Consider the following 23,008-nt stretch of genomic DNA (forward strand, 5'->3'; position numbering starts at 1 on the left):
TCCTTTTGATTTGTATATCAAGTCATATTTAACCATATAGCCGATAGGTTGGACAGAAACCATGGATTTTCTTCTGGAAAAGTGAAAACCTCTGTGAGAAAGGATGAAGGCCCCACACCCATCCCCTGATCTGAAGGAAAAGTGTTGATTAGGTGCAAAGGGGAAAAGACTGGCATTGCCATCTCTGTGGACAGTCAGCCAGTAGTGAGGCCGATGGAGAGGAGTATCCATGAATTCATTCCAGGCTCCTGCCAGGTATGTACGTGTAAGGAAGGGATTATCCAAAGGTCAGGCAAGCATGTTCTGGATGACTAGTTTAGAAATTCATAAACTTCATTGGGCTCTTTTTCAGTAGTCTCCTCAGACCAAAGATTTAAGGAGCCCTGGTTAATTCTTAAATTTGGAGTTGAGTAAGATGGGGAGGACATAGGAGGTAGGAGGTTCTTAAGGCAGCAGCAGCCATGGGGCAGTCTGTCTTATGCCTCAAACCAGAGCCAGTTCCATATTTGTAACAGACCCATTCGACCTCAGGACCATAACAGGGCTGTTCCAGCAGTGTGCTATAAGCTGCCCAGGCACATTTCTCAGCACCACAAAGCTGGGGAATTTTTATAACAGGATTCTCTGTGTGTGTGTCATTACATCGAGCACACGTGCCGCTGTCTTCTCTAGTCCAGAGGCTGTCCTGGTAAAGGCCTTTCAGATAGCTACCCAAGGCACATGAACAAGTTCCCAAATGCAGGACTTCTTATCACTTGATTTCTGTAGATGGCGTGGACTCTTAGCTCAGTATTTACCTTTTTGGGGGAGCAGGGTCTCTCATCAGGATAATCAGAAAAATTATTATTATTATACTGACCTAAATTCATTTTTTAATATTACTTTCTAAATCACGTTCTCATTTGTTCTCTCATTTTTTTCCCTTCCATCAACCCTTAGGTAAAGGGTTAAAGGTAAAGACAGATGAAGTTCATCCTTATTTTATAAAAACCTGAAGAGGCTAAAAGAGAAAACATTGTATTGACTAAAACTCCAGTTTATAGATTCTCAGCCTCACGTCCTTTTCATAGGGCCTGATGACGTGTTTTTCTTGCAGGTTCATGGTAATAATAACAAGAGTTACCATTTATGAGCTTGCACCACATCAGGCATTTATATACATCATTTCTTTTAATCTCCCCTATTATTTGAGTGTTGGTGCTGTCTCTTTTTTTTTTTTTCTTGGCGGTACGCGGGCCTCTCACTGTTGTGGCCTCTCCCGCTGCGGAGCACAGGCTCTGGACACGCAGGCTCAGCGGCCATGGCTCACGGGCCCAGCTGCTCCGTGGCATGTGGGATCTTCCCGGACCGGGGCACGAACCTATGTCCCCTGCATCGGCCGGCGGACTCCCAACCACTGCGCCACCAGGGAAGCCCGGTGCTGTCTCTTTTTAAACTGAGATCCAGAGAAGTTGTTACGCAGTGACGCCAGGACTCAAACCCAGATCTTTCTAACTCTTAAATTATGCCCTTCATTCTTCCACTGCCCTGCCCCTGTCTCTGACTAAAGTCGATTCTGGAACATTGTGTAGTTCAGTAGCCAGATATCACCTTCAGCCCAACCTGAGACAAGCTAAGCTGCCCCCTGAGAAAATAGTAGCTTTGGAAAGATGTAGACTAATGAAAGGAGACTCCCTTTGATAAATGGAACTGATCTGTTTAATGGTGATTTATATAAGCTAGAAAGAAATCATATACATGTGTGTTCAAGATTCCCATCTGCCCTGCTTCCTACATCTTATTGCACCTTTTAGGTTTCCTTAACAATAGCAGTTTTAACATTGCTTTTAATTAGATGAATTAAGAATGTTCTTTGATGTTATCACCCCCTCCCGCCCCCCTATCACCTTCAGTTCCCCATTGCAGTGAAGAGTGCTGTGATTTCCATGGTAACAGGACTACCAGTGGAGGTTGGCTCTCACTGGTTGGTCTGGTCAGAGGAAAGTTTGGGGCAGTCCTTCCTGGTGTGCTAGGCTCTGCATGGGGCTTTCCAGGGGGTTACCTTAAAAGTAATGAAGTGAGAAATGTTAAAGGCTGTGAGGAGAGCATAGTGAAGCTTCATGCAGAAGGGTCCAAGTATGCCCCTGGTATTTCCTGACAGTCCTTAGCCCTCACCTGAAGTAAGAGGGTCCCACCCTCCCCTGTGCTTCCCCAAGTTCTCAGATATATGTTAAGAGTCATCCCATTCCTAGTCCAACCATCTCGTTTCTTCCCTGTGGTTAACTTGCTTTAGGCTATAGGAGGGACTTTGTTCCCCTTGGATTTTGTTATTCTTGGTAACAGACTGTTTCTCCTCCCATTCTCTTTTCTTCCCTATTTTTTCCTCACCCAGAGAGTTTTCAACGTCCTTTATCCCATGCCTGCTGACCAGCGGAGACATGTCAGCATCAATTCTGCCCGGTGGCTGCCCGAGCCAGGGCTCGGCCTGGCCTATGGTACCAACAAAGGAGACCTGGTGATCTGCCGACCAGAGTGAGTGGCTCAAGGGGCTGGCGGGGTGGGGACTCAGGGGGTCATCCAGGCTGAGGACTGGAGTCATCAGCATTCACCTGTGGATCTGGCCAGTGAGGTGGGGTCTTTTTTTTTTTTGAATTTTATTTATTTTTTTATACAGCAGGTTCTTATTAGTTATCCATTTTATATGTATTAGTGTATATATGTCAGTCCCAATGTCCCAATTCATCACACCACCACCACCACCACCCCCGCTGAGGTGGGGTCTTCTAGATGGGAAATTCGAATTCTGCTAGAGCCTGACTCGTTCTCGGCGTCACTCCTCAAAGTGTCCTTTTCACCTAGGGGATGGTAAGGTTAGCTCTCCATTCCAAAAATCTTCAAAAGACTGGTATAGTTATTAGGTGTTTTTAAATCTAAGGCAGTATTTTTTTTTCTTTGTTTTCCCTCGTTCTCTGGTTTCCTAGTGATAGTAAAGTTTCCCTGCAGGCAAAAGCATAGATATCAAAGATTCTTTTCTAAACCCTTTTTGAAAAATTCAACAGGTGGTCTCAGGTTTGTGTAAATGCCATAGACATTAACTTAAGAAACAAAATTGGAAATAGAATATTGTTAAAGCCCTAATTTGTCAAGCTACGGATCTCTGACAGCCTGGCTCTGTCTGTGTCCTGCCTGTTTTCCTTTCTGCTTGGGGTTCTGGCTCATAATAGTGAAGGCAGATTGAAAGGCTTAGTTTAGAATAAAAATGATAATTAACTGGTCTTGATTGAAGTAGGGGGTAGGAGGCGACAGGGAACCAAAGCATCTCTGTCTTAAGTCCTGATGACACCCGCTTCTCCCCTTCCTCTGGCTTTTTGGAGGAGAGAGGTCTGTTCAGGCATCCTTTCACTCAAGACCCTGGGAATCAGCCAGGTCTGTCATCAATTTCCAGACCCAGCCAGGTGGGGAGAGTGAAACTCTGTACTTCAATGCAGATCAGGCTGATTGCTGCGTGGGCTACTGCGGGGTTCCAGCCGACTAAATGCCACTTCTGCCTCCAGGCCATCCTAATGTTGTCCTTCACTTGGTGCAGAGTCTTCTCCAAGGGTAGCCTGCAGATCACAGAACACGCACGGTGTGGCTGGTCTGGTAGGGTCTCTGGCTGCTGGGAGTGTCCATGTTGCCTTTTGATAGGGCCCTTGGTGATTTTTCCTAAAGTGTGTATTTGGGTCAGTTCTTGTGGCCTGGTAGGTGACTGGTGATTGAGCCCTTGTCAGCTGAGCTAGGTCGGTGGCCCAGGAGAAAGAAAACCTGGTTCTGATGACAGCTCTTTTATTCCACCTAGAATTTTCGGAGCCCCTTCCAAAGAGAAGCTGCTGTCTCAGCCTGACCTAGTCAAGCTGCTCTTAGAGCTGGGAGACTGCTTGATTCTGCCAGCTACACTCTCTTCAGACTCAGTGTCCACAGAGCCCCTTTCACTAGCTCCTGGTGCCTCTCCAGAACACAGCCTGCCTCTTTCATGACTGTGCCACTGTTAACCCAGGTGCTTTATCTGTCCATTTCTGCCCTCCCCGCAGCCTGTCCGTAGTCTCAGGATCAGTCTTCCCTGAACGATTTCTTTTTCCCCAAAGCACATTATCTTACCTCTTCCTCTTTTCTTAGAAATTCATAAGAGGACTCTAATAGGCATCTTTCCCAAAACTGGAAAAGAATTCTGGATTATAATTTCACTCTTACCAACACTGTAGTTACAGGCCTTTCTTCCCCTGTTTCTCCAAGACAGCCTTCCTTAGCATTGTTGTCTTGTCCCTGGCTCCAGCTACTAACCTTTGTCCCAACCAGACTCCCAGCCCCTTCTCTTGCAAAAGCGATCTGCTCTTACAGAGACAGTGTCTCTGCTCCCAATTTGTCGTGGCCCCACAAGGCTTTTATGTCTACAACCCCAGCCTACATACTTGGTGTGAGTCACAGACATCTCAGCCAGACATGAAGCTGGCTTTGGCCTCTCTTTTCTCCCCATATGTCATCTTCAGCATCCACCGTCTCAGCAAGCTGGAGCCGTCTTGAGCTGCCTGGGGAATTCTCTTACCCACCAGCAACTCAAATCTCTTCCATGACAAGATAGCACTAATGGGCTTCCCTGGTGGCGCAGTGGTTGAGAGTCTGCCTGCCGATGCAGGGGACACGGGTTCGTGCCCCGCTCCGGGAAGATCCTACATGCCGCAGAGCGGCTGGGCCCGTGAGCCATGGCCACTGAGCCTGCGCGTCCGGAGCCTGTGCTCCGCAATGAGAGAGGCCACAACAGTGAGAGGCCCGCGCACCACAAAAAAAAAAAAGAAAAAAGATAACACTAATGTTTGACACAGCGAACAGCACCGCATCACAGACCAAGTTGTGTTGGACTCAGAGCTAGTTGAGCCTGCCTTTTTGGTGTTGCTGTTTCTTCTGATTTCTTGGGTCGTGTGGGTAAATGCCCCATGCCTTAGGGCCAGTATTTAAGGGTACCATATAAAATTAAGATGGACATGACTTTGTCCCAAGTTGTCCAAAGCTTCTCCAGTTCTCAGTCACCTTCATTTCTGTACTTTAGGCAGGAAATACTATGAAAAATATTCAGGTAAGTAAGTTTAGACTCACCCGAGGTCTCCCAGCAGATCAGTGACAAAATGAGCCTTCCCAGTTTTCCGATCCAGAGCTCTTTTCTGTAGCTGATTCTTAACGTTTTTTCAATCAAAAACCCCTTTAGAATTCCGACGAAAGCAACATACTCTCTTCCACAGAAGAATATACCGCAAGAACACACAATTTTGTAACTCTTTTAAGACCTCAGGTGAAGAATATAGCTCTAGATCATGTTGAGGCATTTAAGTGGGTCAGGTGATTGATGCAGTGGGAAATGAGAGAGGATAAGTGAGAACATGTACATCTTTTTTAACAGTCTCTGAGTGATCTCCGGCTTCGAACGAGGAGAACAAATAAATAGGGAAGTAGAAGCTCAGGGTTGTTGCCTGCTGCCTGGCCCTGCGTGATGCAGCTCCCTGGCACACCCATTCCCAAGGGCACATGAGCCAGCCAGCCAGCCAGCTGGGCCAAGATTACAGCCCTCCCTCCAAAACAGGTGGTTGTCTGCCTTTGTCTCAGGCACAGGCAGCTTTACCACATTTTGTGCTTTCAATCCTGTTCTTGATTTTTCCTCCATTGTCTTAGCCTTGGCGCTCTCTCCAAGCACAAAGACAGAGGTAACAAGCTCCTTGGGCATCTCTTGAAGGTATTAAAACCCCACTTGACAGTAGAAAAAAGCCTAAGGAAACACTCCATCTCTCCAGGCACAGAAATTCTTAGGACAGGTGAGAAGACGGACCACTGGCCCTTCCACCCATATACAGAGCCATTTCAGTGGCTGATAGCCTGGTGTCCCCCCCGCTCCCAGCAGTGAGATGCTCCTTTCTCCTTTGCTCTGCTCTCTGACCCGCCACCCCTCCCAAGCTGCTCCTGTGCCTCTGGCTGTCCGCCAGCCCAGCCAGCCCCCCAACCAGTAACCAGGGTGGGTATGAAGTGCCAGATTGATATGAGGGGCTGCTTGCTCACTTCCGTCTCATAGATCAGCCCTACAAACGGCGGGGTGGGGAGGTGCTGGGAAGACCTCTGAGAGTCAGCTCAGAAGACAGAATTCAGAGACTCATGTCAGAAGAAAAGTAGGCTGGGGGGAATTCCCTGGCGGTCCAGAAGTTAGGACTCGGTGCTTTCACTGCCGAGGAGGGCAGTTCTGTGTGAGAGCGTTTTCACCACCGAGGAAGCCAGACTGGCTCTTAGCTGTGTTCAGGGAGCCCCAAGGGTCCCAGCTGTGAGGAGTCACTGAACCAAGCCCAGAAGCACAGCTCACAGAGGCTGTTGAAGGAAGCCAGGAAGGCTGACCCTGACTGGCCTTCTCATTCTTCTTCACCCCTCTGTGTGTTTGTCTAGCTTCCAGGAAGAACCTAGAGCAAACAGTGGTGACTCATTCATCCTCCCTAAGGTCCAAGGAGGAAGGAGAGGGTTGGGACTGTTCTTTAGCTTACAGATGGAAATAAGCAACACTGAATATTGAACACTTAGAGTTTCATTAGCCAGAGGAGGGTATCTTCAACTCTGTTCCTTGGTACAGTGCCTGGAATTTCAACCAAATCCATGAGCTTGTCGTAGTCAAGCTGGTCTGACCATAGAAGGTAGAACAAGTCATGGCTGGAATTGGACCTCTTGGTGGGGAGTAGAGAGGATTGGGGTCGGGGGGGGAGAATGGAATAGGATGTTGATAGCCTCCGTCACTCCTGTTCTGTTTGGCAGTTGATATCCTCAGTAAATGGCCAGAGTTCATAGCCTGGAGCTGATGGCGCATGCTGCCAGATGGAAAGTGTTGGAGGGACTCTTTGACCATCAGCGTCATGCTGGCAGTCGCAGCTCAGAGAGTGTGCCTTCAGGTGGCCTTTTCTCTGAGATGGGAAGGAAGGTGCCTGGTCACGCAATACATGGTTTGGTATAGGTTTGGTGTGAGCAGTTTGTTGTCACTAACCAGCCCTGGGTAGCAGGAATTACAGACAAAGGATTTGGCGGGGACCCACGTGGTATTGCCACCTGTCAATAAATCTTGACAAGTTTGTAAATCAGAGACTCCCTGGCAGCTGGCTTCATGTGGTGCCTCATGCAGCCAAGATTTGCTCATCAAAAATTGCAGTGGTGGCTTTGTTTTCTGGGGGCCTCTGCTTTTGTTTCTGGTCATTTGCCTCTTCCCTCACGTAAGGTCTTCTCTCACCTCTGCTCTCCAATGCCCTGTTGTTCTCAGACAACCCTCACAAAAATAGCTGAGTATCTGGTGACTCAGCTCCCTGTGGTCTCGAGGAGAAACAGCAGCTCACTGAGATCCAGGAAACATGGCCCGCCACCTCCTGTGCGGCTGTGGGAGTGGTGGAGATTCGGGTTGAGGTGTCCCGGCTCAGGGTGCTGACCTCAGTCCTGGCCCCCGGGCTGACCGCAGGTGTTGTTACCCTGAACTTTAATTCTTTATTGATGTTCTTTCAGAGGGCTCGTCTGAAGATCACACCAAATCTGCCCTCTAAGAGGAGTTGGGAGGGGTTTAGTCCAGAACAGGGAGAGGAAGAGTACTTTTGTTTGGCTGTGGCTCTTTCCCACAGGTAAAGCCTAATCCCCAGAATCTTAGTGCCCCTCTAGTGATGGATTTGGGGTCCCAGTGCCTAGGCCCGTTTCCTTTCACCTGAGGTAGCACAGCCTCCTGACATGCAGTCGCTCACCATGCAGGCCCCATCAGGCCCCTGCCCTATCCAATCCTCACATTTAGGAAGGAATCACCTTACGTCACCCCCCCACAACTCATCTTTTCCTGGCTAATCCTCACAACCCACTGACTTTCATTTGTTTGCTCTTTATTGAAGAAGTTCTGTCGTTAAAGGAAGGTGACCTCAGCCTCTAGGTTAAAAAGCTGGCTTCCGTTGGAGCTTTTCTTAGTCAGCTCAAGACGGGGTGGCTTAATCACCAGAAATTTATTTTCTACCATCTGGAAGCTAGAAGTCTGAGATCAGGTGCTGGCATGGTTGAGTTCTGGTGAGGACTCCTTTCCTGGCTTGCAGACAGCCACCTTCTCACTGTGTCCTCACATGATGGAGAAAGAGAATAAGATCTCTCTCTCTCCTTATAAGGCCAGAGTCCTTTTGGGTTAGGGTCCCAGTCTTATGACTTCATTTAACCTTAATTACCTTCTAAAGACCCTATCTCCAGATACAGTCACTTTGGGGGTAGGGTTTCAACATGTGAATTTGTGGGGGATTCAGTCTATAGCAGAGCTCTTCAAGCACATGTGCATGCCCTGTCCCTCTTAGGAGCAGAGCTAGCTTTTTTGAGTATCTCCTACAATCTCTACATAGACACTGGAGTTCTCATCAAAGGGCTCAAAGACAGCTGTTTCCCAACTCTTATCCCTCTTCCTTCACCACCGTCAGCAGCACCCCACCGTCAACCATGTGCTTGGTGCTAGGTAGCTGTCTTGCATTTTGGGACCCACCACTGGCAGCCAGGCTTGCTGCCTGAGGTGGCACATCAGTATAGAAAGATAAGAGGCCACTGCTTCCCTTCTGGCAGTTTTGCCTGCGTGAGGTTGGAAGAAACTGCTTGATACTCCATTGCAGGGAAAGAAGGAACCAGGAGAAGGTTGGCAGCCCAGAGAACTTGATGGCTAGAAGCTCTTCTCTCTGCTGTCAGCAGTCCAGCCCATTGCTGCTGCAGTTTTTCTCCTCCCTCCCCCAGGAGAAGTTTGTGAGCCCTCCCGGGTCATCTTCAGCTCTCCCAGTTGCTTGTCCAGCCTCTACGTGGCAGAGGAGCCTCTAGGGCCAAAATAGAAAGAGATGTGGGCCTCTCTGGCTCAGCAGGAGCTTTTTCCTGCTTAGACTTCTGAGCTCCAGGCAAAGTAAAAATGTCAAGGTGCCCTCATTTTCCTTTCTCCTGACCCCGTGGCTGTAGGGAAGACCCAATGGTGAGAGCCTGCACTCTCTGTTTCTGAGCACTAAGCACTCCCTTTAGACAGGGCTGTCCGTGGCACCTGGTATCTCCAGGGCCATCTTAGCTCCTTTCTCATATGTCTGAAGTACACACAGAACTCACTGCCTGACTGGCATGGCTATTTTTTAGCTCTTCCTTAGCCCCAAAGAGGAGCCAGTTAGGCTCTGGGGGATGGAAGAGGCTAAAGCCACCACTCCAGGCTTTGGGGCTGTTGGAGATTTGTCTGGTCTGCTCTACACTGAGCATCCTGATGCAGGAATATCTTTGGTCCTGGCCTCAGCCCAGCCCCAGGAGAGGAAGGAGGGAATTGCAAGGAGTTCTGGCCGTTCCGTATCTAATGCCTTCCACCTTTTCTCCTTCCCAACTGATTTTCAGGGCCTTAAACTCTGGTGTTGAGTACTACTGGGACCAGCTGAATGAGACTGTCTTCACTGTTCACTCCAGCAGCCGAAGCAGCGAGAGGCCTGGGTGAGTTTGTGAAAGAGGAGGCCCGCCCTCCCTTCTGCAACCAGTGGGCTCTGGAGCAGTGCCCTCAGACTGTGCTCCAGGGCTCTGTAGCTGCCCGTCCTCAACCAGAGCAGCTCCTCTTTGATCTGCTTCATGCGTTGAGCTTTTGCATGTGATTTTGTTCGAGAAGAGTGTTTCATGGCTAAGAAAGAGAACAGAACCTCTGCCCTCAGAGCCTTGATTTAAGACAGGCTAGGACACCGTCTAGCCCTCTCATTCTGGCATGGTATCTGGGCGAGCTGCGGTGAGGAGAGAGGAGTGGACACTGGAGAGGGATGCCCTCCCTAGGAAATTGCTTGTGGGCAGTCTCCCACGTGACCCAGGCCTCAGGGTCCAAGCTGCCCAGAGCTGCAGCCCTGGGACAGACCCTCCCCAGTAGCCAGTGAGAGAGTAGGAACCTGGTACTGATCCTCTCATCACTTAATTCATTAACGAAGACTGGAACATTTTGAGAAAAAGTCCTGGGTCAATGATAAAGCCAAAGCAGTCACTGCTTCCTAGAGGGAGTACAGGGCACAGCCGGAGGAGTAATCCCCAGAAGCAGCTACAAATAGGAGTGGCTGGTGACTGTCTTGAAAGTCCTGGGCTCCCTCTGCTGCCGGCTTGAGCTGTCCTGAGGGTCAGTGCCTAGGAAATGCCCAAGGAAGGGGGCGTATAGCTTGGGGCCTGGGCCTTACTCATTGGCAGCTGGCGCTCCCTGCTTTTAAGGGTCTATTTTCAGAAGGCCCCGAAGGAGGATCCCAGAGCAGCCTCACAGGAGTCCTGGTGCTTTTCCTCCAAAGTGGAGATTCAGTGGCAGTTCCAAGAATTTAAACTGGAATCTTGTCAGCATATAGTTAGAAGGAAGGAAAAGCTAAAGAGAGAAAGGGCCCTCTTGGGCTGCTCACCCTTTTTCCCTGGAGCTCAGCTAGTGGCTTCCCGAATCTAAGGAAGCGTCTTTTAAGATCAGCCATCTCTACCTCCCCAGAAAGGCCCTCGTTGTTTGAGTGACTGGACCAGCTGGGTTTGCAAAACTGGACGGTTCTGCGCCTCCTTTCATTGTCCCGGGGTGTGGACTGATCTGGAAGAGAAAGGACACAGGCGAGTTCACCGCCATCGGGAGGCAGCCGCGGGAGCGGGCCTCTCAGCCTGCAGGCTCTGGTCCAGGCTGTGCCCTGGGGATTGGCATGGAGCACGCGGAGCTGTGTGTGGTGTGCTGTCCCCAGCCCTGCCCGACTCTGCTCTGCCTTTCTCTCCGTAGCACCAGCAGAGCCACATGGAGGACAGACAGAGACATGGGCCTGATGAATGCAATTGGGCTGCAGCCCCGGAACCCCACCACCTCAGTGACATCTCAGGGCACCCAGACTCTGGCCCTTCAGCTGCAGAATGCCGAAACACAGACAGAGAGGGAGATCCAGGAGCCGGGGACAGCAGCTTCAGGTCCTGGTGAAGGTAGGAGCCATGTAACACTAGAGGGGAAATGAGGCCGGGAGAGTGGCGTGGGGTGGGGGCTGGGACCATTCTCACCCCTCCCTGAGGCTCCCGGCCCCTCCACACGGACAGCTGGTGCAGGGCGAGCACCACTGCTGTCAGGGTGAGTGCCCCTCACATGGTGGTGCCTCCTCGGGCAGGAAGGTCATTCCCCTGATCTGGGTCACTGCTCCGGCAAGCCGAGCTGCTCTCACAGCTTTGCTCTGTCCCACCAAGGACCCTCATCTCCTTATCCTCTAAAACTTGGAGGACCCAGGGTGTTCTTCCAGAGAGAGAGCACAGAGAGTCATCTAGATAGAGAAGGCTCCCTGCTGTGAGCTCTTGTTCCAGAGACATACACCCCAGGCCTCGGGCTTCCAGGACCACGCCACAGGGTAGCTTGTCTCCCCCTGCTGCCAGCCTGGCGGAGTCGGGACTGCCACAGGTGAGGCCTTCACACACCTGTGCTTCATGGCCATTTTGACTGCAGCCTGGCACGCAGTCAGCCCCTTCCTCTCACCTATTGCAGGTGTGGCTCAGCCAGCTCCGCCCTGGCTCTGCGCTGGCCTCACACTGCTAAGAACCAATTAGCACTTCCCAGCGGTAGCGCTCGAACCCCTTTGGAGTGTGTTGGCAGCTGTGTTAAATAGGCTGTTCTCGCTCAGTCACTGTCCTTACCCCCTACCCCAGCCCCTGGCTGCTCCAGGCTCCAGACAAGGCAGCCTCCAAACAGACCCACATTTCCTAGGTCCGTGTTAAGCCATTTGCTCAAGAGAGACCATGAGAAGAGAGGACAGGTGTGCATCGGGCAAGGAGTAACTAATCTGCCTGTGTCACCTCCAGGGAACAGCTTTCCAAACTGCAGCCCCCCAGCAGGGCACTGTCCCTGTCGCTGCCATGAACTGACACTTTTTACAGTTAAGTCCCTTCTTGGTCTGTGGCCCAGGCCACCTCCTACATCTGTTGGGTGGAAACCCCTTGGTGTAGAGGTAGCGGCTGCAGCAGCCCAACACAGCTCCGAGCCTCACTGAAGAGGAGAGAGCTGGAGCTCCTCCAGCCAACCCCAGGCGGAAGTCCTTGTCTGAGGCGGCCCCCCTGCCGCGATCTCGTGGCCGTTTACTGACTGTCTCCCGTGCATCAGCCGCTGGAGTTGCAAAGACAGATAGGCCTTGGTCCTTCCCCAAGGAACTGGACGTCTAGACAGGGAGGCAGGCACCCAGCAGGTAATTGCTTCACACGATAAGGACCTCGGGGCCATGGAGGAGGGGGGCCCAGCTCCCAACTGTGGGGCTCGGGGAAGGCTTCTGGAGGAGGTGACCCTGAGCTGAGTCTTCAAGGATAAGTAGGAAAATGTCAGGCCAAGTGGGATGAGGGCAGGGGGCAGGCATTCCTGGCGGAGGGGACAGCAGCTGCAAGGGCACCAAGTTCAAAAACATTACCATCTGCACCAAGGACCACTCACTAGTGGGCTCTTGTTCCTGGCCTGTCATCGCATGTTGAGACTGAGGCTGGATGAGCAGGAAGGGCAGATTACAGGGATCTGGGTCAGAAGTGAGGCCTTCAGCCTGAAAGTGAAGTGCAGCAGGGGCTCCCCACTTGAGGAGAAGAGCATCCACCGGTGTTTTCACCTCCCAAAGAAGCCTCTGATATTTCTTGATTAGCATCAGCTTATTTCTGGCCTCCAGTCAATTATAAGTTCCTTTCTTCCTGTTTCAGGATGCGGATGATGGGCTGGCAGGAGGAAGGAGGTTCTGTTTTCCAGTTTGAGACCAGAACCTGATTCTCTCCCAGTCTCTCCCTGCAAAGTAGAACAGGTGGTGGAGGGTGAGCCCTTCAGAGGCCAGAGGCACTCTTCAGCAGAGGCAGCAGTTGAATAGGCTGTTCTCTAGAACGGGAGCCTGGGCAGGGTGGTTCAGGATGGCTCGCTGCATCTGTCTGGCCTGGTGAACTTTGCCTGGAGCTCTGGACCTCCAGCTCTGAAAGGGACAGCATCATAGTCCCTTTCAGAAAACCCCACACCTAGAAAGAAGTATGGGGAGAAGATGTGTGGGGCATTGACCAGTGGGTGTGACTGGCCAGGCTTGTCCCTCCTGGGGCCAGGAGCGTTGTTCTGAGGTGCTTACCCCACTGACCACTGTCCACTACTGCCGCTCTGGTAGGGGGACCAGGAATCAAGAGTCTTCTTGCGCTCAGACTTCCTTCCTGGTCCGCTTTCCCCATCTAGCAGGCAGACACAGCAGCTACACACACACACACACACACACACACACACGCACGCACGCACGCACGCACACACACACACACAGAGACAGACACACACAGAGACAGACACACACAGAGACAGACACACAGACACACACAGAGACAGACACACAGACACACACAGAGACACACACACACACACACACACACACACACACACACACACACACACACACACACACACACACACACACACACACACACACACACACACACACACACACACACACACACACACACACACACACACACACACCCCTACCTGCCTTCTGTCTCCCAGTTGGCAAAACTACTAAAGGAAACCGCTGGGCTTAGCTAGAAGGTGGGGCTGGTTGGGGTTACCCCCTCTGCACCCCTCCACACACCAGGGCCCAGTCTATTAGTCTGGGCAGCCAGCTCCACTTGTGGTATTTACCATTCTGTGGCCTGCCCCTCCCCTGGCCCTTTCCCACTGGTTAGCACTGAAGGGTCCCAGGCTACTCATTTTCATGTTCTATGAGAATTTTATTAAAATCTATTCAGTTCTGTCTAGGACTTCCCAGAAGAGCCCTCCACAGGGGGAGTTTGCAGGTGTTGGCTTTTTTACTTGTCCAGCTTTAAAGCTTCCCTACCCTGTCACTCAGAAAGGGAGGGGAGGCATTCCCTGGGCTCACTGTTTGCTCCCAGCTCTGATACAGTGCCTGCCTGGCACACAGTGGGTGCTCAAGAAGTGTGTGGAATGAATGAATTGAGCAGAGGCAAGGCCCTGCCTCCGAGCTTGGCTGTGCTGCACTATTTGGGGAGCCCATGGCTCTGCCTCTGACCACTGAGAACGGTTGCTTGGACCTTTTTGTTGTCTGGTGAAGATGACAGACCAGCTGGGCCAGGGAAGAGCAAATGTGAAAAGGGAAGGAAAGGGTGCCCCCTGAGGTCAGGAAGGGCAGCTCCTCCTCTGATGCAATCTGGCTTCCCTCTTCTGGGCAGTGAAACCCCCAGAACTGGGCATTATGGGAAGTTACTGATCCCATTCTGGCCTCTGTATCCAGAACGTACCTTAGAACTTGCCAAGGAAATGATCTCATGTCAACACTAAATCAGTTTACCATTTTTCAGAGACAAAAAGAAATGCTTTTGCTACAGGGAAGGAGACAGCAGAATTAACCCCTGTGGCCGCCACTGCTCCTGGAGCTAATAGCTTGGATCCCTAGCCATGGCTGCCACTTCTCTCAGGCCCCAGTGTGTTTTCCTCTTGAAGAATGTGCTGGCTGCCTACCTTGGCTCGCAGCCTTGACTTAGAGCTCCCAAGAGACAAGCACAGCTCACAGCTCTCTAGGCTGAAGCTACCTACACCCAGCCCTGAGGAAATCGTTTGTGTATACATTTTAAACTCTTCTATCCCATCTTTTGTGAGTACTTACTTTATGTCTAGTATTGTATTAGGCACCATGAATCCACAGGTATTGCAAAGGGAATCTGATTCAGAGATGAAGCCATGTCTCTACCCTCAAAAATAAGTCCAGAAAGGAAACAGACATATAACTGTGTCCCCATAGCAAAAGGGTAACATGTGACCGGTGTTCAGAAGCCACCTTAAGTCTGGAACGCCTGTAGGCAGCCTGGGAGCCCTTTATTCACCCACACATTCGACAGGTAGATGCCAAGTGCAAGCCCAAAGATGAATAAAACTTAGTCCAAGACCATCAGGAACTTAGAGCCCAGAGGGAGAGGACTCTGACGCAGAGAAGTGTGGGTCACTGTGGGGCCCAGAGCAGGAGCAGCCACTCCCAGGTGGGGACCTTGGAAGGCAGGGTGAGGGAGGTGGTACTTGTGCTGGCCCTTGTAAACAAGTGGACTTCGAATGTGGGGAAATGGGCAGGTGCGTGGCAGGTAGAACACCCACAGTGTGTGCAGGCAGGGGCGCTGGGCACACAGCAGCGCTGAGTCTCTGGGTTCAGGAAGGGGGATGGTCAGGGAAACAGCTAGGACCTGACCAGAGAGGGCCTTTAAATGTCACGGTGAGAACCTTAACTACTTGAGGACTCTTGGAGCTGCTGGGTTTTGAACCGAGTATGGACTTAACCAGAACTCAGTGGATCAGAGCTGAATTAGAATGGTAATAGCAGCAGCATGGAGGCTGGGTGGAAAGGGGAGAGAGAAGCAAGAAGACCATTTAGGAAAGACAGCCACAGTTGCGGTGAGAGGTGGCCAGGCCTGGAGCCACTGGCACAGTGAGAAAGGACAGGAGGTCCCAGACCCGAGTGCCAGCAGCAGGGCAGGGCCTAGCTGTGACAGCTCCCCTAGGGCCCCAAGGCAGACCTGCCCCGCCCCTCAAAGTGATCTACAGGAAAAGAGCTGATAGTTCACCGGGCACAGAGCCCAGCCCACTGAGCTCCAATGCCAGCAGGCCGTGGGCCAGCCTACTGCATACCCCAGGCCGGGCTGGGGAGGCCCTCAGTGCATAGCGTTCTTGGAAAACTGTGGCAGTGGCAGCACAGGGAGGTCCCCATGGGCCCTCTCCAGGTAGCCCTTTTGGCTCACAGGGGGGTAGAAGCTGTGCTGGCACCAAAGCCCTAGGTTGACCTTTCCTCTTACCCCTACCCACTGCTGAACAGCTTTTCCCTTGAGAGAAGTACTCTGAGAGCCCTTCAGGTTCTCTTTCCTTCTGCCCTGGGAGTTGGCACTGAGCTGTCTGAGGGGGAAGCACGTAAGGGCAGCTTGCCTTGAGGGGTTGGAGGTGGGAGGGTAGAATTTACTAGAAAATCTGGAGAAAAGCAAGCTGGACATAAGTGAGAGCCCAGGCGGAGTCCCTACTCAGTGCTGGGGGGGAACTGTCTCACTGAGACCCAGAGGAAGAACTACCAGCACATACCTGCCAAGCACTTGCAAGGAGGGAAGAGATCTAACGGGACTTCGATGCAGCTAAGCTGCAGAACTGGCTGCCTGGAAATCCAGCTCTGACAAGGTGAGTAGAGAGAAGGCACTGGACAGTGTGGGAGCAAAGAAAGTCTTGCAAAGATAGCTGTTGACAACAAGTACCCCCCCAAAAATTCAAACCTCACCATCAAAGCTGCCCAGACTGCAGAATCCCAAAGTGGCCAACAGGTAGCCAAAGGAAACAAATCCATACATAGTTTGGTAGAGCAGCCCTGGCAGCCTGGGAGCCTTGATCATAGTTGCCCACAGGCTTGGACTGCATGTCTGCCCAGTGGGGGCTGAACACAGGCTGGAGGAAGGTCCCTCAGGGTGGGGCTCTTCCTGCAGAGTCCAGGTTATTCACAACAGCGACCATTGACTGAGCACCCGCTGTGTGTCAGGTGTGTAACAGGCATTATCTCATTCCCTCTACCCGGCACCTTGTAGGTTGGATGTTTCATCCCTCTTTTGCAAGTCAGAAAATTGAGGGGTACTTCCCTGGTGGTCCAGTGGTGAAGAATCCGCCTTCCATTGCAGGGAGACACGGGTTCAATCCCTGGTCGGAGAACTGAGATCCCACATGCCATGGGGCAACTAAGCCCTGATGCCACAACTACTGAGCTCGCGTGCCTCAACAAGAGAGCCCGCGTGCCTCAACAAGAAAGCCCGCGCGCCACAACTACAGAGCCCACATGACCTGGAGCCTGCACGCCACAGCTAGAGAGAGAAAACCCGCGTGCCACAATTGCAGAGAAGCCCATGCACCACAGCTAGAGGAGCCTGCACACCGCAATGAAAGATCCCGCGTGCCTCAACGAAGATCCTGCGTGCTTCAGCTAAGACCTGACGCAGCCAAAAAAAAGATAAAGAAAAGAAAACAGGAATGTGGGTGTCAAGGGACTTATCCTAGGTCACACAGCTAGTGAGTGGCAGAACTAAGGTCTGAGCCAAAGCCTTGTCTGCTCACAGACAAGGGAATACTCAGGCTTTGGGGGAAAGAGCAGAACCTTCTCTCTTCCTCCCTAGAGGTGCAGACTGAAGCCTCAGGCTGGGGCAGTTGGCTGCCTTTAGCGAAAAATGAGGGTATCAGGCATCCAGCCCCGGGAGAACAGTATGTGGGAAATAACTTGGGAAAGTTGGTGAGTAAAGTGGGACAAGAGGAGAAGACAGAATGCCTTCTAGAGAACAGTTAAAAATCGTCTTCCTCGTGTGCTTTTAGGAAGTGACATAAACAGAACAATGAAGAGAGAGCACAGCTTTGAAACGGAGCAGAGCAGACCATTTGCCTTCTAGCCGCACCCCGTACAGTGCCCTCGCTTTCCAAAGACCAGGCAGTGCCCCCTGTTCCAGGGCCAGGTCTGCCAGGTTACCCAAGACAGGGAGGAGCAGACACAGCCAGCTGTCTGGGTTGCCTGCATTAGCTGCATGACCAGTCTGCCTGTGGTATCCAGAGGGTTAAAACCAGACTCCCAGCTTCTGGTCCAGCCCTGCCTCTTAACCAGCTGAGCAGCCTCAGCCACCTAGGCCTCAGTTTCACCACCTGTAAAACAGAAGTACGAATTACGATTGTTTGGGGAGTCTTATCTAGTTTTCAAGTCCCTGACTTATTCTTTTTTTTTTTTTTAATATCTTGAGCCTCTCTCCCACCCTCCCTATCCCACCCCTCTAGGTCATCACAAAGCATCGAGCTGATCTCCCTGTGCTATGTAGCAGCTTCCCACTAGCTATTTTACATTTGGTAGTGTATATATGTCCATGCCACTCTCTCACTTCGTCCCAGCTTACCCTTCCCCCGCCCATGTCCTCAAGTCTGGTCTCTACATCTGCATCTTTATTCCTGCCCTGCCACTAGGTTCATCAGTACCATTTTTTTAGAGTCCATATACGTGCTTTAGCATACAGTATTTGTTTTTCTCTTTCTGGCTTCACTCTGTATGACAGACTCTAGGTCCATCCACCTCATTACAAAGAACTCAGTTTCGTTCCTTTTTATGGCTGAGTAATATTCCATTGTATACATGTGCCACATGTTCTTTATCCATTCGTCTGTCGCCTGACTGATTCTTGAAGTGAGGGATTGGCCCTCTTCTTGTTTCTGCTTTTAGCTAGAATCCCCCAGTTACTACTAGCGGTGGCCTGCCTGACTCAGAGGCCCAGGCCAGCAGTTAATTCCCTCCCTTCTGCTTTGTGCCTTCCAGGTGAGGGCTCGGAGTACGGTGCCAGCGGGGAAGACGCTCTCAGCAGGATCCAGCGGCTGATGGCGGAAGGGGGCATGACAGCCGTGGTGCAGCGGGAGCAGAGCACCACCATGGCCTCCATGGGTGGTTTTGGCAACAACATCATCGTCAGCCACCGTATTCACCGCAGCTCCCAGACGGGCACCGAGCCTGGGGTCGCGCGCGCCCCCTCGCCCCAGCCCTCCACCTCTCGGGGACTGCTCCCAGAAGCTGGGCAGCTGGCAGAGCGAGGCCTGAGCCCCCGGACAGCCTCCTGGGACCGGCCTGGTACCCCTGCACGGGACCCACCCCAGGCAGCCCTGCCCACCTCCTCCCCCGTCCCCCTTCCCAGCACTGAGGGACCAGCCCTGCACTGCGACCTCACCAATAACAACCACCTTCCCGCTGGTGGGGGCAGCAGCCTGGGGGAGGCTGCGGGCCCCAGTGGGGAGCCACGGAACAGGTAGAGACGTGTGTGCACTGGTGCCTCCCCTCGAACCGCTGAGCAGAAACCGGACCTCACAGCTGACTGGGAACTGTATGCGCAGAAGAGCCGCGGGCTGCGGAAACAGGAAACAGGAGCAAGAGGGTGGGGGGTTGAGAGGGAGTCCGAGTCAGCCAGCGTGAGGCAGTCAAAGGGGCAAGGCTTGCCTCCAGGGACTAGAACCTTCTAGGATCTGGAGCCCAGGGGAGCCACAGGCTGCTGCGCTCAGTGTGAATGGAGGTGGAAATGGGTATCCCTGCCATGAACCCCCCTTTCTCCTGGAAACAAGGCTCAAGGGACTCAGCCCTGGGCAGAGAGCCCTCAGAAGGGTGAATAGTCTTCCAGATCTGGGCCAAACCATCCTGGACGGTGGCCAGTGGGCCAGCTTCTCCCTGTTCACCTGTTGTGCAGGCAGAGCCACTAGGAGCCCTAGTGCAGGAGGAGCGGCCTGGCTCCCAGAAATCAGCTCCATTTCTGAGCCTTCCAGAGCTTCAAGCTTCTCTTGATCATCTTACCCCACAGAGACCACAGTCAGGGGTCAGGCCAGGCCTCCAGATTCCTGAGGACAGGGACTTCCTGCACTTACTGTTGGGGAACAACCATGGAGTGAATGGGGCAGCCTGCTTGCCTGAGACAGGATGGGGTCAAGGGATGGTGGGCAGGTCCTCGCTCAGGAGTGGGGGGTGTAGGCTGGCCAGCCCCCAGCGCTTGTCCACCAAGCTCCTCCTTCCCCACCCCCCCCCAAGGCCCTCAGAGCAGCACCTGTGGGTGTCAGTATTAGCTGAGCCTAGGCCAAAGCCAGCCCAAGGCTGGGGGAGGGGATGAGACTCCAGGTCAGAATGTGAGGTCTTGGTCTGTGATTTAAGGTGTTGCATGTGGAATCTTGAACTGTACATGTAGTTTCTAGTGGAGAAATCGAGGCTCTGATTATTTTGTTTTTAGTATGAAAATGTGATTTCTTTTCTGTTCGTAACTCATCATAGAAACATTGTGGTGGGAGGAGAGGGGATAGTCTGACTGCTAATGAGGGAAACACCAAAGATCTACATCATTAAAATGATGACATGCCCCTCACCAGTCTCCTCTCTGTTTGTTTCCATGGGGGTTGCGGGGGTGGGGTAGTGTTGGGGGGCTGGGAGAGGACATTGAACTGAGCCGCCCTGGTTCTCCCAGGCACTGTTTCTGGTACTGCTGTCCTCCTAGGTGGGGAGCCCCGTGATGCCCCAGCAGAAGCCACTCAGGTAAGGGCTGCCACCTCTGCTTCATGCTGCGTCTGTGTGCCTTCACCTCCTGCTTCCCAGGGGCCTGCTAAGGACTGGAGCAACCTTCACAGTGACAGGTGGGTAGGTAAGAATGATCTAAGGTTGCTCGTCGTGATTGCTTCCTACCCAGGATGATGGGCCTGGAGTGAAGATGTAACTGGCCAGAAAGCTAGCTCCCCTGCAGTCCTGGGAAAGCACCCATAATGGGTGTCTGGGTGAGCCAGCAGGGAGTTTGGCCTTATCTACAGGCATCCCCCAAAGATGCCATTTGCTGGCTGCTCAGGTTTCCCTTTACTTTGTGTCAGTACAGCGCTGAGGGGTGTGCTGTGGTCATGGGCCTTGGACACTTAGTTTTAAGTCAGTTAGAAAGCGGAAGAAGGATGTTTGACCCTGCTCTCACAGAGGCATACAGGGAAATCAGAGCCACCGCAGGGCTTTTTGCCAGCAACAAGTACTTCTTGAGTAACTTTTGTGTGCTCAACTCTGTCCCAGACACTATGGGGCATACAGAAGTATAGGTTCTGCCCCAGCAGAGGCAAAACCAAAAGATAAATGGGCAAGCAAATAATACAAAACACTGTTAAGAGTTATATGGTGAGGAACACTAGAATTTTTTGGAAAACTATTATATTACAGCACACTCTGGACTAAGACACATCAGCTGTGAGACCTTGGGCAGGCCACTTGCCTTTTCTCTTGCTTCATTTTCTCCCTCTAGGAGGCAGGGCTTTTACTCTGCAACCTCTTAAAGTTAATTCCAGCTCTGTAAGACAAGGCCTCCTTGAAGAGGTGAGGTTTGAGCTACGCATTAAAGGATGAAAAGAGAAGGGCGCCCACTGCAATGCGTGACCTCCACCCACATACTGCCCCCAGTGGGAGAAAGAATTACATGGTCCATGATTGGGGACTATGTTGAATGTAAACCGTGTGCCAAGGATTCAGTGTTTATTATCTCTCAGTCCTTAGCACAAAACGCCTCTGAGGTGGGTACTGGTACACCCAGATCACACAACTAAATGGTGGAGCCAGGGTTTGAACCCAGATGGGACCCTGACGTATTCTGTTACTTTGAAAAAGGGGGTATGAGGAGGCTTTGTGGATGAAGTGACCCAAATTCAGTCCTGCCTGGCCTCGCCTCCGTCCTTACTGGCCAAGGATGAACCCAGCCCCTGCCTGTTGGAGGCCCCTGTCAACACATTCCGTCCCCATACCAACCTCTTTCCTTAGAAAGCCCTTGCTGTGTGGGTAGAGCCTCCCCAGTAGGGCCTTCATGGGCCCCCTTGCATATCATGATGAGGTTATGGGGCCAGCGGGGCAGAGCTCAGCAATCCCCTTGGAGATGAGGAAATAGGTTCAGAGCAGTTCTGTGGACCCAAGATGTCTATGGACCCAGTTGGATCAAAGAGAGTACAGACTAAACCAGGTCCCCTGGTTCCTGTCTCAGCTCTCCACGTTCTGGGATTGGGGGAGGCCAAATGCCCTACACCATAGTAGGGATTTTGGAGAAACTGGAGCAGGTTTGCCTGACAGCTTCTGGAAGAACTCAAGGCAGTGGTTGGAGACATTTCTGGTGATAAGTTTCTGTGGCCTCCAGTGGCCTTGCTTGTTTCCCCATCTTACAGCTATAAGGGTCTGGCCTTCTCCCAGCCTGTGTGCGCGCGCACACTTTCACCCTCCTAGGAGGCCCACCCCTCTCCTGGACCCTAGGAGGGATATGAAAAAGGGAAACCAGTGAGTACAGACTGTCATCTAATTGTCATATGAACCAACCAAGCCTGTTTCCTCATCTGTGAAGTGCGAGCAAAAACAATAGGGCTTTTTCATCCTTTGGTTATGAGAATCATGGGAGCCCAGATCGTTCATGTAAAGGACCATGGCTTCTCACTGCAGCCGACTGCCAACTCCAGCCGTCGCCTTGGGGAGCGTTAGGACCCGACCTCTGCCTCATTGTTCAGCACAGAAGGCTCCACACCAAGAGCCCCAAAGGGCTGCCTCTTGCCTGAGTTCCCGCCCCTTCTCTGGCGGCTCCTGCTGCCTCCTGCACTGGTGCGGCCTCCACCTCCCCCGCACACACAGCCCCCCGCCCAACCCTTGGGGGAGGGTGGAGGAGGGGCGGGACTTGAGTTGATTTTCCAAGAGAAGAACCCATCCGTCTTAAGGTTAATTGGGTGTTTGCGCTCAGACAGTTTGGGGTGACAGGCCCGGGCGTTGTGGGAGCGAGTCGGACCTTGACCGGCCCGAGGAAGGGCCGTCTCAGAGGGAGGCAGAAACGCTGGAGCCTGGGCAGGCGGAGCAGAACCCCCAAGGTCAGGGCAGAGGTGGAGCTCTCCGAGGTGCTGAAGCCTCCCTGCTCTCAGTCCGGCGAGCGCCCCAGCGGACCCTCCTGCTCGGTGCAGGCAAGGCCCCAAGTCCCAAGGCTCCGGCCCGCGTGGTTCCCGGACACTTCAAGAGACCAGCAGCTCGCCCTCTGGGGTCTCGTTCCGGGCTCCGCTCCAGGTGACCTTGGGCACTCGGCTTTCCCGCACAAGCATCGGTGAACCTGCCCTCCAGGCCGCGGCTGGATGAGCGGCGCGTTCTTTCCCGGGGCTGGAGAAAGGGTGCGCACCCACTCCCCGGCTTGGAGCGCGGGAGCAGGGAACAGGGCGGCAGGAATGGGGGGCGGGCGGGGTTGTGTGCGATGAGCCGGCTCCTCTCTCCCTGGGGACCGTTGCCTGGCTTCTCTCTCCAGCTCCTTCCCAGGCCCCGACGGCGCCCCTCTTCTGTGGCTGCCCGGTAGCTAGTACGCAGCCTCGAGGCTCGAAACTGCCGGCCCTCGGCTCTCTGCCCCGACGGAACCGGGGCGGCAGAGCCTACCCCAGCCACCCATAACCTCCTGTTGGGGTCAAACACTCGCGCCTCCGTGGTCCAGCTGCAAG

General features: G+C 52.7%; 1 protein-coding gene across 17 annotated transcripts in view; it reads left to right on the forward strand.

The window, feature by feature from the left end:
- The window catches only part of AMBRA1 (autophagy and beclin 1 regulator 1), a 174,935-nt gene extending 155,030 nt beyond the window's left edge, over positions 1-19,905 (forward strand). For 15 of the 17 annotated variants that reach the window (XM_049714429.1, XM_049714431.1, XM_049714424.1 and 12 more), the window contains 4 exons: positions 2,372-2,511; positions 9,394-9,486; positions 10,766-10,959; positions 18,330-19,905. In XM_049714429.1, coding sequence (XP_049570386.1) covers positions 2,372-2,511; positions 9,394-9,486; positions 10,766-10,959; positions 18,330-18,814 — 912 coding nt within the window. In that variant the 3' untranslated portion in view covers positions 18,815-19,905. The other 2 variants (XR_007479042.1, XM_049714434.1) reach the window with 2 other exon arrangements.
- Positions 19,906-23,008: the final 3,103 nt, after the last annotated feature.

The sequence above is a fragment of the Orcinus orca genome, chromosome 8 (assembly GCF_937001465.1).
Source record: "Orcinus orca chromosome 8, mOrcOrc1.1, whole genome shotgun sequence".
NCBI lineage: Eukaryota > Metazoa > Chordata > Mammalia > Artiodactyla > Delphinidae > Orcinus > Orcinus orca.